At 38.0% G+C, this 15,328-nt stretch overlaps 1 protein-coding gene across 1 annotated transcript; it reads left to right on the top strand.

Moving 5' to 3' along the window:
• Positions 1-90: 90 nt before the first annotated feature.
• Positions 91-11,161, top strand: LOC114923222 (vomeronasal type-2 receptor 26-like; the record flags this gene model as incomplete). Its single annotated transcript, XM_029285917.1, has 5 exons — positions 91-330; positions 1,694-2,527; positions 5,904-6,131; positions 6,745-6,871; positions 10,257-11,161. Coding segments are annotated over 5 exons (2,334 nt in total), but the record flags the coding sequence as incomplete, so codon positions are not given.
• Between the last annotated feature and the right edge of the window lie 4,167 nt (positions 11,162-15,328).

The following is a 15,328-nucleotide window of genomic DNA, read 5'->3' as shown; positions in this document are numbered from 1 at the left end:
TCTGTATTTCAGTTATCTCTCAATTATATTTCCAGAGCCATTTTAAAATTGTATCAGCATTCCCTGAGTTTGGCATTTGCTGTGAAACAGATCAACTCAAATCCAAGATTCTTGTCTAACGTTACTCTGGGATTTTTTATCTGTGACAACTATTTTGATGCTCGGCTGACTTATCGTTCCACTTTGGAGCTGCTCTTCCGATCCAGCCAGTTGGTTGTCAACTACCGATGTGATATCAAGGAGAATCTCATTGTAGCCATTATTGGCGGATTTGGTGCTGATATCTCATTCTTCATGTCAGATACCATAAATCTTTATAAAATCCCCCAGGTAAGATACAGTGTTTATGAAAACTCGTCCATGTGGCAAAATGGAAGGGAACAGGGAATGATTATTTACCAAGTAGGGATTAGATTCTAGATTAGATTTCAGTGATGCATATAAAGGGCCTGATGAAATTTGGGAGTTGGAATTAAGCCATTTCTGATGCACCACTTTGAAAATAGTGTGTTAAAATATGGTGTCTGAAAAGGGAGCAGAAGCTGAGAACTTAAGGTGGTCATCTAAGTGTCATTTTATCTTCAGCCATGGAAGCTAACAGGGATTTGTACCATAGAATCATTACTGAAGTCTAAGTATACTATGTCCTGTGCATTTTGCTGTTCCACTAATTTAGTCACTTTGTAAAAAAATGACATAAGATTTGTTGGGCATGATCTGTTTTTGACAAACCCATATTGTTGGCTACTGGTTATAACTTTGCTCTCTTGCAGTTGTTTGTAGTTGTAGTTGCTTGTAGTTGTAGTTGGGTGTAGTTTTTTTTAGCAGTTTTTCCAATACAGTATTTAAAAAATGCTCCTTTGCTCCCTCTTGTGTTAGTAGTGAAATAATACTTAAAAGTTGGGGTTTTTTTTCTCCTTGTGAATAGTGACTAATTTAAATATTTATATACTGAAGGCAATGAAGGTGCTGTTTGTAAGCCACAGAGGGAAAAATAAAAAAGTCATCCAGATAATAGTTAATGTAAAAAGGCATAGAAAAATAGTAAATTTGAATTCTTCTTCTTCTTCTTCTTCTTCTTCTTCTTCTTCTTCTTCTTCTTCTTCTTCTTCTTCTTCTTCTTCTTCTTCTTCTTCTTCTTCTTCTTCTTCTTCTTCTTCTTCTTCTTCTTCTTCTTCTTCTTCTTCTTCTTCTTCTTCTTCTTGTCCTCCTCCTCTTCCTCCTCCTCCTCCTCCTCCTCTTCCTCTTCCTCCTTTTACTTTGATTTTACTTTGCTTTACTTTAATTTCTGTTCAGCTTTCTTCTCCTTTTTCTTCCATCCCAGACACTACCATCGCCATCACCATCACCATCACTGCTATTATCCCAACCTATTCCTTCTCCTTCTCCTATTTCTTCATCTCTTTAAGTTTACTAACTTTACTTTAACATTGCTTCTCTACCTTCTCTTCATCCTTCTCAGCCACCATCATGCCATGCAACAATTTTCCTTCATCCTCTCTCAGTCAAACCTATGGGACTGCTTTGAGCATTGCTTATGTCACCTTGAGTTCCTGAAGAAAAGGCAGGAGATAAATTTAAACTAAATTTATAAAGTTTATAAAGTTTATAAATGTATAAACTAAATAAGGGATAAGAATTAAATAAAGGATGCATTTCAACCATAACTAACCAACTGCACATTTTATTTTAGCTCGCTTATGGCTCTTTTGCCCCAAACAAGCATGGGACAAAGATGGCTGCTTCCTTTTACCGCATGGCTCCCAGTGAAACCCTTCAGACTATGGGGATAATCCATTTGCTTAAGCATTTTGGATGGATATGGGTTGGCCTTATAATTCTGGATGATGACAGTGGAGACAATTTCCTCCAAGCCCTGGAGCCACTTCTGTCTGAGAACAGGCTCTGCTCTGCTTTTCTGGAGAGAATTCCCAAACAAGCTTTTTTTTCTATGTTACATTCTCCTGTAGTTGGTAGAATAAATGTTTATTTGAGGAAAACCATAGTCAATACATTCATCTTCTATGGGGAAAGCAGCACAGCGATGCTTCTGTTTATGTTCACAAAATATACATACATAATCCTTGGAAAAATGTGGATTCTCACTGCTCAAACAGAACTAACGTTAACAAACCTTCATCAACCCTCAGATTTGCAATTGTTTAATGGAGCAATTTCTTTTGATATTCACTCCAATGAACTGCCGGGGTTGAACAAATTCCTTTGGGCCCTGAAACCATTACAGATGCAACGAGCTAGTTTGTTCAAGGAGTTTTGGGAGCAAGGCTTTGATTGTGTCTTTTCAGACAGCACTAAACCAATGGAAAGTGATGAAGCATGTACTGGGAGAGAAGATCTGAAAAAGCTTCCTGCACATTTATTTGAAATGAGTGGCCACAGCTACAGTATCTACAATGCAGTCTATGCTGTAGCACATGCTGTTCATGGCATGAACTTGCTTAGATCTAAACACAAAAAATTAGCAGAGAGTACAAAGGATGAACTTCAAGATCAAGACATCTGGAAGGTAATAACATGCATATCAAACACCTTCATTGCCAGGAGCAGATTAGTAGAATCTAAAGGTGTACTGAGTTTCTTCCTCTTTCTTAATTTAGTGAGGAGATAGTGGTGCATAAATAGTCCTCAAGTTATGAACCTAAATCTTTCTCATTAGGGCCGAAGTTCAAAATAATTGTAAATGAACTGCCTCAGGTAATGACCAGACATCCCCAAAAGTACACATATAGATTGGGTGAAACCAGGCTTAATAGCAGTAACTGTGAGAGGGATCTTGGAGTCTTAGTGGACAATCAATTAAATATGAGCTAACATTGTGTGGTGGCAGCCAAAAAAGCCAATGCAATCCTATGTTACATTAACAGAAGGATTCAATCAAGATTATGTGAAGTACTAATACCACTCTATAAAGCCTTAATAAGACCACATCTGGAATATTGCAACCAGTTTTGGTCACCACGCTATAGAAAAGATGTAAAGACTCTAGAAAAAGTGCAGAGAAGAGCAACAAAGATGAGTAGGGGACTGAAGGCTAAAAATATGAAGAATGGTTACAGGAACTGGACATGGCTAGTCTAGAGAAAAGAAGGATTGGGGGAGACATGATAGCAGGGTTCCAATACTTGAGGGGCTGTCACAAAGAGGAGGGGAGTCAACCTATTTTCCAAAGCACCTGAAGGCCAGACAAGGAACAAGGGATGGAAACTGATCAAGGAACGATTCAACCTAGAAATAAGGAGAAATTTTCTCACAGTGAGAATAACCAACCAATGGAACAGATTGCCTTCAGAAGTTGTGGGAGCTTCATCACTGGAAGCTTTCAAGAAGAGACTGGACTGCCATCTGCTTGGGTGGCAAGTTGGACTAGATGACCTACAAGGCCCCTTCTGTTATTCTGATTCTGCTCTCTACAAGGCTTTCAGTAAACGAATGCATAATTGTTAAGTGGGGGTGTGGGAGATTATTGGAGGCCTAAAGCAGGCATTAGCCTACCTGCCTCAGACTTCCCAAGGCTTCCCCCACCATACTCCATGCTTCACCACGATGTAAAAAAGATGTTGAGACTTTAGAAAGAGTACAGAGAAGAGCAACAAAGATGATCAGGGGACTGGAGGCCAAAGCATATAAGGAAAGGCTGCTGGAATTGGGTATGTCTAGTTTAATGAAGAGAAGGATGAGGGGGGGACATGATAGCAGTGTTCCAATATCTTAGGGGCTGCCACAAAGAAGAGGGAGTCAAGCTATTTTCCAAGGCACCTGAAGGCAGGACAAGAAGCAACGGATGGAAACTAATCAAGGAAAGAAGCAACCTAGAACTAAGGAGAAACTTCCTGACAGTGAGAACAATTAACCAGTGGAACAACCTGCCTCCAGAAGCAGTGAATGCTCCAACACTGGAAGTTTTTAAGAATAGACTGGAGAGCCATTTGTCTGAAATGGTGTAGGGTTCCTGCCTGAGATGACCTCCAATTATTATGGACTTGATGACATTATTATTATTATTATTATTATTATTATTATTATTATTATTATTATTATTATTATTATTATTATTATTATTATTATTATTATTATTATTATTATTATTAACAATGGATGGAAACTCATCAAGGAGAGAAGCCACCTGGAATTAAGGAGCAATTTCCTAACAGTGAGAACAATTAACCATTGGAACAGCTTGCCTTTAGAAATTGTAGGTGCTTCATCACTGGAGGTTTTTAAGAAAAAACTGGACAGCCACCTACCTGAAATTGTGTAGGGTTTTCTGCTTGAGCAGGGAATTGGACTAGAAGACTTCCAAGGTTCCTTCCAGCTCTGTTCTGATTGATTGATTCACTATCTCTTCAAAGCCATCCGACCTGGAATACCTTCAGCATGTGCCTAGTGTTCCACCAATCTGGTGTTGATCTTTCCAAGGTTGAGTAGGATGTGTTACAAAATGATGGCAGGACTGCTCAGACTTTTGCAGGAGAATGTTGAAAGGGAAATTTAATGGGAGCAACCTGAACCAACATGGTTCAGACCAACAGTGTTGGTCACCAGAATACGAGATGCTGGAAAAAGTGCAAAGAAGAATGATAAGATGATAGGGCTTGGAGCTTACATCTTATGAAGTTAAATGAACTGAATGCATTTCACCTAATGAAGAGAAAGCTAAGGGGAAATGTGATAACAATCTTCCAGGAATTGAAGGGCTGTCCCCTAGAAGACTTTCTTCTTCATGACACCTGACGGAACCAGAAAAACTTTGCCAAGTAAAGTAATAAAGAATATAGAATAACAGAGTTGGAAGGGACCTTGTAGGTCATCTAATCCAACCCCCACCCAAGCAGGAGACCCTATACCAGGGGTGTCAAACTGCCGGCCCGTGGGCCAGACGTATCACGATGAAACTGCACCCACCTCATTGCCAGCAATGGGGAAAAAGTTCCAATATGCCATGCGATGTTATGTGATGTCGTGAGTTTGACATGTCTGCTCTACACCATTTCTGACAGATGGCAGTCCAGTTTCTTCTTGAAAGCTTCCAGTGATGAAGCTCCCACAAATTATGAAGGTAATCTGTTCCATTGGTTGATTGTTTTCACTGTCAGAAAATTTCTCCTTATTTCTAGGTTAAATCTCTCCTTGATCCGTCTCCATCCATTATTCCTTATCTGGCCTTCAGGTGCTTTGGAAAATAGGTTGATCCCCTCCTCTCTGTGATAACCTCTCAAAAATTGGAACCCTGCTATCATGTCTCCCCTAGTCCGTCTCTTCACTAGACTAGCCATGCCCAATTCCAGCAACCGTTCTTCATATGTTTTAGCCTCCAGTCCCCTAATCATTTTTGTTGCTCTTCTCTGCACTTTTTCTAAAGTCTCAACACCTTTTTTATAGTGTGGTGATCAAAACTGTTGCAGTAGTCTAGGTGTGGTCTTACTAATACTTTATAGAGTGGTATTAGTACCTCACACGATTGTGATTACTGAGTAATACTGCTAGTTTGCTTCCAGGCCCAATTCAAACTGTTGGCCATTACTCCTGAAGCCTTTCATCTCATGGGACCTGACTATCTGAGGAACCATCTTGTCCCAATTAGATTGACCCATTCCACCCAGTCAAGCCAGGAGGGCATAATGCGTATCCAATTTTGACTTACAGGATCTAGGAAGAGGGCCTTTTCAACTGCTGTCCCATGGGACATTTACCCTCAGTGGCGATGCAAGCCCCCAGCCTTCTAGTTTTCTGGAAGAGTATTAAGACCTGCTTTATCAAGTATCATGGGTGTTTAAAAGTATGAATCAGCCCTGGGGATGGTTGGTGACTTGAGAGTCCAACAGCCTCGTCAACTTTATAACCTTGCTTTATTCATCTCTTTGTTCCCTTTCATTGTTATTTAGCTTCACCAGTTTCTCAAAGGCCTTTCATTTAATAATTCCCTTGGAGAAACTGTTTCCATCAACCATCATGGAGAAGTGCTTTCTGGATTTGATATTACAAATGTGGTCATGTTTCCAAACAACTCCTATCGTAAAGTGAAAATTGGAAAGATGGATCCCAAAACACTTGCAGGAAACAAATTTGTCATTCATGAAGATTTAATTGTTTGGCATAAAGATTTTAATCATGTATGGACTTTGAGGAATTGTATTATTTTCAGTGGAAGATTTGGAGATCAGGGATAAGTTAGTTTGTGTACCTTGATTTTGGGTCATTTAATCAGTTGAAATCGTACTCAAAGTCTGGCTGATTTTCCTGCTCTGGCAGAATTTTAACTGGCAAATAATTAACCAGGGGGGGAGAGGTCCTTGGGGGAAGATGGGGAATTTTGCAAAGCTTCTGACCTGGTTGTACAAACAATAGTATAAAATGTGAGTGATTGACTCCTAATGTCATGATTGGTAAAAAAAACACCCAGAAAAAAATATGAAGAGCTGGAGGTCAGAAGCATGCTTAAGAATGTTATTTTTTTATTTGGGGACTGCTTTTACTTAGATAAGTAATCAGTCTCACAGCATGTATTTTTAAAAAGTATTTCTCCTCTTCTTCAATTAATCCAGAGAGGGGAAGGATAGGAATAGCTTGAATGCAACTATATGCAATCTTTAGGAAGTGTTGGAGAGATTTCCAGGTCTGGCCCTTCATTTCATGATATTACCTGCTATTCTATTTAGATTAGAGGAGGGTTTTCCAGTATTACTCAAGGCTTCAGTCCTAAATTCCATCCTGGTTTATCAATAGGTTTTGCCCCGTTCAGTGTGTAATAATCCCTGTCCTGCTGGCTATCAGAAGAAAAAGAAAGAAGGGGAACCATTTTGCTGCTACGATTGTGATGCATGTTCTGATGGGAAGATCTCAAACATGCCAGGTAAATTATTTCTTGTTTTACTCTACTCTAAACAGCCCGGCACACGCATCTGCATAGCTCCATTTGTGTGAGTGGCGGGTGCAAGCACCTTCCACTCACATAAATCAACATTCACACACATTCTGAGTTTGGCTGGTTTGACAAGGCTAATTATAGAGACTATGGCACTAATGAAGGATTATTTGAAAAGGGGAGATAACATGGATATTGCATACTTATCAATAAATGACAGAAAACCACATTTAATACTCCTGAAGGACCTAGCCTGGAATATCAAAGTCATTTCAAAGCAACATTTCAAGACAAGACAAATACTTTCCAGGAGGAAATGTATGTAATGCTACAACAGATACAAATAACAATAACTTTAAACCATGAAGAGATCAAACACAACATTGACAACATAAATGAGCACATTTCTAATTTAAACTCACAATAAAAAAATACTCAGAAAATGATGGTAAAGAACGAACAAACAAATCAGATAACAGAACATAAACTAGAAGAAAATGACTTAATCAGTGAAGCTACAAATGAAGAGAATTATAATTTAACACAAACAGGAAAAAACCTACAAGACTTGGACATAATAACAAAAATGGAAAAGATACTTTATTCATTAGAACATCAAAATAAAAGTGAGGATAAGAAAGAAGACTTAATGAAATGGACTATAGAACTGCCAGGGGAAGCATATATTTTATGCATTCTGTCTTCTCCACTCTCAACAACACTTACAAAAATACAAGAACTTCCTGGCAAGTGGAATATATCAATTTGGAAAGCTACTTGGCAAAAGAAGAAGGCCAGAGACAGATTCAAGAGATTTGACTCACCCTACCAGATGGAGTATTACATGAACAAACACTTGTTTGAATACGGTTAAAAGAACAGATAACTTTGGATATAAAGGGGCCTTAAAATAAGAGGGATAAGAGATATAAGTAATATAGTATTTTAATAATATATAAAATATAAAAAATATTGGGATGATGTATGTGAATGAAAAGTTGAAATTCAAAGGTAAATTAAGTTAAAGAGAATTAGGGTTAAGGAATGACTGAAATATTGAGGGGAAATTAAGCTTAAATAAGAACTTCAAAAATAGAATATATAGTGATTTAACAAATTAATTTTTATAACTTTTTATAACACATGAAATATGAAAACATTGGGATGGTATATCTAAATGGAATATCTGGATATTTAGATGATAAATATTGAGAAAATAATCATAATAATAATGATGATGATGATGATGATGATGATGTTGATGATGATGATGATGATGATGATGATGATGTTGGAAGGGAAGTCATCAAGTCCAACCCCCTGCTCAGGCAGGTAACCCTATAGCATTTCGGACAAATGGCTGTCCAGTTTCTTTTTAAAAACTTCCAGTATTGGAGCATTCACTGCTTCTGGAGGCAGGTTGTTCCACTGGTTAATTGTTCTAACTGTCAATTCTAGGTTGCTTCTCTCTTTGGTTAGTTTCCATCCATTGCTTCTTGTCCTGCCTTCAGGTGCTTTGGAGAATAGCTTGACTCCCTCTTCTTTGGGGCAGCCCCTGAAATATTGGAACACTGTTATCATGTCCCCACTCATCCTTCTCTTCATTAAACTAGACATACCCAATTCCAGCAGCCGTTCCTTATATGTTTTAGCCTCCAGTCCCCTAATCATCTTTGTTGCTCGTCTCTGTATTCTTTCTAGAGTCTCAATATCTTTTTTACATCGTGGTGACCAAAACTGGATGCAGTATTCCAAGTGTGGCCTTACCAAGGCATTGTAAAGTGGTATTAATACTTCACATGATCTTGATTCTATCCCTCTGTTAATGACTGTTCTACCCCTCTGTTATGACTGATAAGAATTGTTTGAATATTAAGGAGAAATTAGGCTTAAATAAGAATTATGAAAATGGGTTATATGGTGAACTAATAAGATGATTTTTATATAAACAACACAAGTTGATAGAAAAATGTCATATATGGACATTATTTGTACAAACATGAAAAAAATGTTTATCTGGTTATCTCCGAGACCGCCTTCTGCCTCCGATTACCTCTCATCGGCCGATACGCTCCCACAGAGAGGGTCTCCTCAGGGTGCCGTCAGCCAAACAGTGCCGGCTGGCGACCCCCAGGGGGAGGGCCTTCTCTGTTGGAGCTCCCACCCTATGGAACGAGCTATCCCCAGAGATCCGGGTGATTCCGGATCTCCCCTCCTTCCACCGCACACTCAAGACATGGTTATTTAAGTTAGCAGGACTGGCCTAAGGGTTATTTTAATTTGGTTTTATTCGGCCTTAGAATAATATTTCATTTTAATTAATATTTTAAATTTTGTATTTTTGTATTCAAGTGTTTGTTTTAAATGGCTGTAAGCCGCCCTGAGTCTGTAGGGAGAAGGGCGGGGTAGAAATACAAGAAATAAATAAATAAATAAATTTAACCATTTAGGTATTGAAAATATTAACAATTATACTTGTTTAAGGTTAAAGAAAGAGAATACTATTGGGAGAAGGGAAGGTCAAAGAAGTATACTATTAATTAATATACTAATTGTGGAAGTACAAAAATTAATTATTGTTGACTGTTAATTAACTACCATTGATTTTTTCTTCAAAATTTATCAACCAAGACAACACGCTGTACACTAGGCACTAAGGATTGTTATTGCAAAAAATCAATAAAATATTTCTAAAAAAAGATTGAATGTATGCCTTGTTTTATGCATATGTAATATATGTGACAGTTGTAAAAATGTGCAGGTGGCATCAACCACCTGAGCTGGACTCACCTTCTTGGCTTTGTGGGTCATAACATTACATGTCTGGATTTCAGGAACTTCTGAAATATTTCTAGTATGGTGCTTCCTGAATGTGATTATTACTTATAGAGAAGATTCCCACCTCAATACGTTATTTATTAGAACTCATCTAATGATCTAATCCTGTCCTTTTCAAACCTAGCCACTTTAAGAGGTGAAGATTTCAGCTCCCAGAATTCTCCAACCATAATTCTGAGTCTAGACTTCTTAAAGTGGCCAAGTTCAAAAAATCAAGATTTAATCTAATCAAGGAGAGAAGCAACCTAGAACTAAGGAGAAACTTCCTGACAGTTAGAACAATTAACCAGTGGAACAACCTGCCTCCAGAAGCAATGAATGCGCCAATACTGGAAGTTTTTAAGAAGAAACTGGATAGCCATTTGTCCGAAATGGTATAGGGTTTCCTGCCTGAGCAGGAGGTTGGACTAGATGACCTCCAAGATCCCTTCCAACTTTATCATCATCATCATCATCATCATCATCATCATCATCATTATTATTATTAATCATGACAATTAGATTCCATACTTCATGACCTCTCTCTTATTTGCAGACACGATTGCCTGTTCTGAATGTCGAGAAGATCAATATCCAAGTAAGGACAAAGTTCGATGCATCCCCAAAATCATAACATTTCTAACTTTTGAAGAACCTTTAGGAATCAGCTTAGTTGTGGTTGCTGTTTTATTTTCAGTCATTACCATGTTCACACTTGGAATATTTATTAAGTATAAAGACACCCCTATTGTTAAAGCTAACAACAAGGACCTCACTTACGGTCTTCTCATCTCCCTTCTGCTTTGCTTTCTCTGTTCTCTTCTCTTCCTTGGAAAACCTCTCCAACCGATTTGCTTCCTCCGACAATCTGCATTTGGCATTATCTTCTCTGTGGCTGTCTCTTCTGTATTGGCTAAAACTATCATGGTCATTGCAGCATTCATGGCCACCAAACCAGGATCCAGCATGAGAAAATGGTTGGGCAAAAGACTGTCCATCTTAATTGTCCTTGTCTGCTCTTTCCTTCAAGCAGGCATTTGTCTGGTGTGGATGATCACCTCTCCCCCCTTTCCAGAATTTAATATGCGATCAATGACTGAAGAGATCATAGCAGAATGTAATGAAGGCTCTGTTGTGATGTTTTATCTTGTCTTGGGCTATATGGGGTTTCTGTCTCTGGTCAGTTTCATGGTGGCTTTTTTAGCTAGGAACCTGCCAGACACATTCAATGAAGCCAAGTTCATCACTTTTAGCATGCTGATGTTTTGTAGTGTTTGGTTGTCTTTTGTTCCAACGTATTTGAGCACCAAAGGAAAGTATATGGTTGCTGTGGAAATCTTCTCCATCTTAGCTTCTAGTGCTGGTTTATTGGGATGTATCTTTTTTCCCAAATGCTACATTATTTTGCTGAGGTCTGACCTCAACAGCAAAGAGCAACTTGTAAAGAAAAAGCATTTTTGATTTTTAAATTGTGGCTGTATGTATTTCTGCTTTGAAATGGAATTAGCAATCCTTTTCTGGGGAGAAAAAACAGGCTTGTGTATTAGGTCTGCCAACTTTATTGATACAGAAAATATTTGGTATGTATAACAGTGTGTCAAATTCTTATAAATGGAAATGAAAAACAGAACTTTTCACTGTATAATGAGTGACTCTGCTTTTAATGAAGCACTTTATTTCTGGTTATTTCCATCACCTATTCTAAAAGAAAAATTGAGTCTTCTTCAAAGGGAGCTGCTCTTTAGTAACCAATGATCCAATACATAGGTAATATAGTTTGGATCTTATCATGGAAGGAAGTAAAGGAAGGAAGGAAGGAAGGAAAGAAAGAAAGAAAGAAAGAAAGAAAGAAAGAAAGAAAGAAAGAAAGAAAGAAAGAAAGAAAGAAAGAAAATCTGTGGACTGTAAATCATTGAGCTACAATAATGTCAGAATATCTGAGCAATTAGAAATGTATCTAATTTGTTTTTCCCCAAGAATTATTTATTCTTATGCCCTGGTAAGGCAATGGGGGGTTTTTTGGGGGGGGAGGGGGAACTACCAGCTAAGCTGGAGAGAGGGGTCAAGTAGGGTGCAGCTTACAGTCATTGCATAGCTGCAAGTAGCATTAGTTTGACTTCCCCCAAGATAGCACTTATACTTATATACTGCTTCACAATGCTTTACTGCCCTCTCAAAGTGGTTTACAGAGTCAGCATATTGCTCCCAACAATCTGGGTCCTCATTTTACAATAGCTATTGCTATTACCTGCTTGCCCTCATATTGGATTTGTTAGACAGATTGCAGAACATGTATATATTTACCAAACAGTTGAACTTCAAGGAATGTTCAAAGATCACCACCTAATTGGGGAACAGATGTATTGGGTGGATGAATGATCTGTATTTTCCTAAGGTATAGTGAAGCTATGGAATTTTGTATGTCTTCTTAACTATAACTAGGGCCAAGGAAACACAGGTTGAACTCCACCTTATGATTTACTGGGGGACTTAATAGAGTTCAAATGTAGGGACAGCAGCAGGAAAGCTCTTTCAAGACTTTGGAGGAAAGGTAGGATAAGTCTTCAAGAAAAAAAAAGTGCCAAGGAAAAGTAAACCAAGATAAGCAATGTATTACACTAATTTTGCACTTTGTACCAATATTTTTACAGAAGAATAAGGAATCCCTACAACAGGATCCTCAGTGACTCTTTTTAGCTTATTTGTACTTAATGGTTGCACAGATTTGAGTCATGAGTATTTATTTTATGCAGAATCCCATGGGTAATGGTTAAGTATACAGAAATAATTATATAAAATTGTTTTATGTGTTATCTATTTAAAGAGCTAAGAAAATGGTTGTCTCAAAAGGTGCAATACAGAAATAACAGCTCTCCAAACCAAGGAGGTTCCATTGCAGATATGTCTGTTTATTGGCAATTAACCTAAATAACTATCATTATTGCTTTATGACACAGATGCAACAGCTTTCCAAGAAATACTGAAAAAGAATTCATAAGTCAGTCTTGAAGAGGTTATAAAAACTTACACGTCTGCAGCCAAGAGTCTGGTGGTGATTTTCATTCATTGGATCAGGCTTATCCATCACGGCTTGCTTTGCTAACCTTGTTGATGTCAACCCATTGGATGAGAGACCTGAAATAGTTACATGTGTAAACTGAACATGTTCCTTGATTTTGTAGTTGATGCAAAATAGTCTCACCAAATGTAGTCCTGGGATTGTAGCTAAACACAAGCAAGCCACTTCTATAGAAAATGCTGAGAGTAGTGATTATACTGTGGTTGTTGGTTGACATGAAGTGCCAAACAGAAGCGACATCTTGCTCCAGAAGTGATCCTTCTCCTCTCCTTCATGAATGGTATAAGCCAGGAAACTTCCTCATTGGTGGGATCACAGCTCAAATTGCCTATCTACTAAAGCAGCATTTTTTTGATGAGCCTCCTTCGCAGAATTCATTTATGCCCCCCCTGTAAGAAATTCTCTTTTTCTTTTCCTTCCACTCCACATGTCATTTGAAACTGCAGAACAAAAAAAAAAACCTCAAGGATGTAGCAGAGAATATTGCAAGTTTTCACATCAATTTTTAAGAGCTCTATTTGTAATCAGAGTTTCTGAAGCATCAACAGTGTATCAGTCTCAAAGAGTCTTTTGGAATCTTAAAGACGCTCAATTTTTTATTGCATATGTTTTTGTGGATGAGTTGGTTCATCTCTAAAGCCTTATATAGTAATAGAATAGTTAGTTCACAATGCTTTCTGTTGATGAATATGATTCAGGGCATTGGATTTATTGTGTGTAGTGTTGGGAAATGATAGTTACCGCCTGACTGCTGATTCAGCCCTTGCATAAAATTACCAAAAACCTTCTATGTACTTCAGACCAAATTGAAAGTATAGAGAAGTGACTTTTGGGGAGCAGTTCACCACATCCTCCCCAGCTACCTATCTGGAACACAATGGCCAATATGTGCATCAGTGTCTCATGACTACATCAAAGTCTTCCAATTGCATACACCAAATGAATCATAAACTGGACCTTGCATTAATAAAAAATAACAAGAATCTTTCTGTTTTCCAGCTCTACAGCTGAATTCCACTTCACAGTTTCCTAAATGCTAGTCCAGTTCCTAATTTCTGTTTTCCACCAAATATTCCTCATTGGTCTTTTATATCTGATGTTTCTCAAAATGTGCAAGTTTCATTGTGTGGTTGTTATTGTTGTTTCACAGAATATATTCTTCTTGCCTCAATCCCTCAGTATTTCATTTATGCCTCAATTACGTTTTCAGAGTTGTTTTAAAGTTTTATCAGCATTCCCTAAGTTTGGCATTTGCGGTGAAACAGATCAACTCAAATCCAAGACTTTTGTCTAACATTACCTTTGGGTTTTTCATCTGTGACAACTATTTTGATGCTCAGTTGACTTATCATTCCACTTTGGAGCTGCTCTTCCGATCAGATCAGTTGGTTGTCAACTACAGATGTGATATCAATGAGAATCTTGTTGTGGCTATTATTGGTGGATTTGGTGCTGATATCTCATTCTTCATGTCTAATATCCTAAGCCTTTATAAAATCCCCCAGGTAAGATGTATGCATTGACATGTATGAAAACCCATCCATAGGGCAAAGTTGTAGGGAATGGAAAACATTTATCAAGTACAAGTTAGATTATGTTGTAATGATGCATCAAAAGGACCTAATGAATTTTGGGAGTTGGATTTAAGCCCTACCAATGTGATGCACCACATTGAATGCACCACATTGAAAAAGAGAGCAGAATCTGAGAATCTAAGATGCTCATCTATTTGCAAGTTGACTGTGACTATGCCAATCACATTCTTGCAGCCAAACCTAGAGGGTTCCTTAGATTAGCAATAGCAATAGCACTTATATACGCTTCATAGTGCTTTACAGTCCTCTCTAAGCAGTTTACAGAGTCAGCCTATTGCTCCCAACAATCTGAGTCCTCACTTTACTGACCTTGGAAAGATGGAAGGCTGAGTCAACCTTGAGCCAGTCAGAATCGAATTGCTGGCAGTCAGGAGAGTCAGCCTGCAATACTGCATTCTAACCACTGTGGCACTACAGCTCATGTTATGTGTATCTTCTTCTACAGTATGCCTGTAGAAAAGGCAGGGTATCAATCTAATAAATAAATAGGATAGTGTTCCATTTATTTAGCATTTATTGAATATAAATTATAATGTTCAGAGTTTCATTTACAATGGAAAATGGAAGTCCATGAAAAGAAACAGCTTGAGAAAAAATGTATGAATCAGCAAACTCTTAAAGAAAATACAGATTAGTAGAGACATTCCAATGGTAAGCAACCAACTGCACACTGTATTTTAGCTTGCTTATGGCTCATTTGCTCCCAAGAAACACGGGACAAAGATGACTGCTTCCTTTTACCGCATGGCTCCCAATGAAACCCTTCAGATTGTGGGGATAATCCAGTTGCTAAAGCATTTTGGATGGATGTGGGTTGGCCTTATAATTCTTGATGATGAGAGTGGAGACAATTTCCTCCAAGCCCTGGAGCCTCTTCTTTCCAAGAACAGGATCTGCTCTGCTTTTGTGGAGAGATTTCCCAAGCAATCATTTTCCTTTATTTTTAAAGGTCAT

Source organism: Protobothrops mucrosquamatus, unplaced genomic scaffold (assembly GCF_001527695.2).
Source record: "Protobothrops mucrosquamatus isolate PMUCROS unplaced genomic scaffold, P.Mucros_1.0 scaffold2489, whole genome shotgun sequence".
Taxonomy (NCBI): Eukaryota; Metazoa; Chordata; class Lepidosauria; order Squamata; family Viperidae; genus Protobothrops; species Protobothrops mucrosquamatus.
Note: the sequence above shows the minus strand (reverse complement) of the source record. Positions and strands in the feature narration are given on the sequence as shown.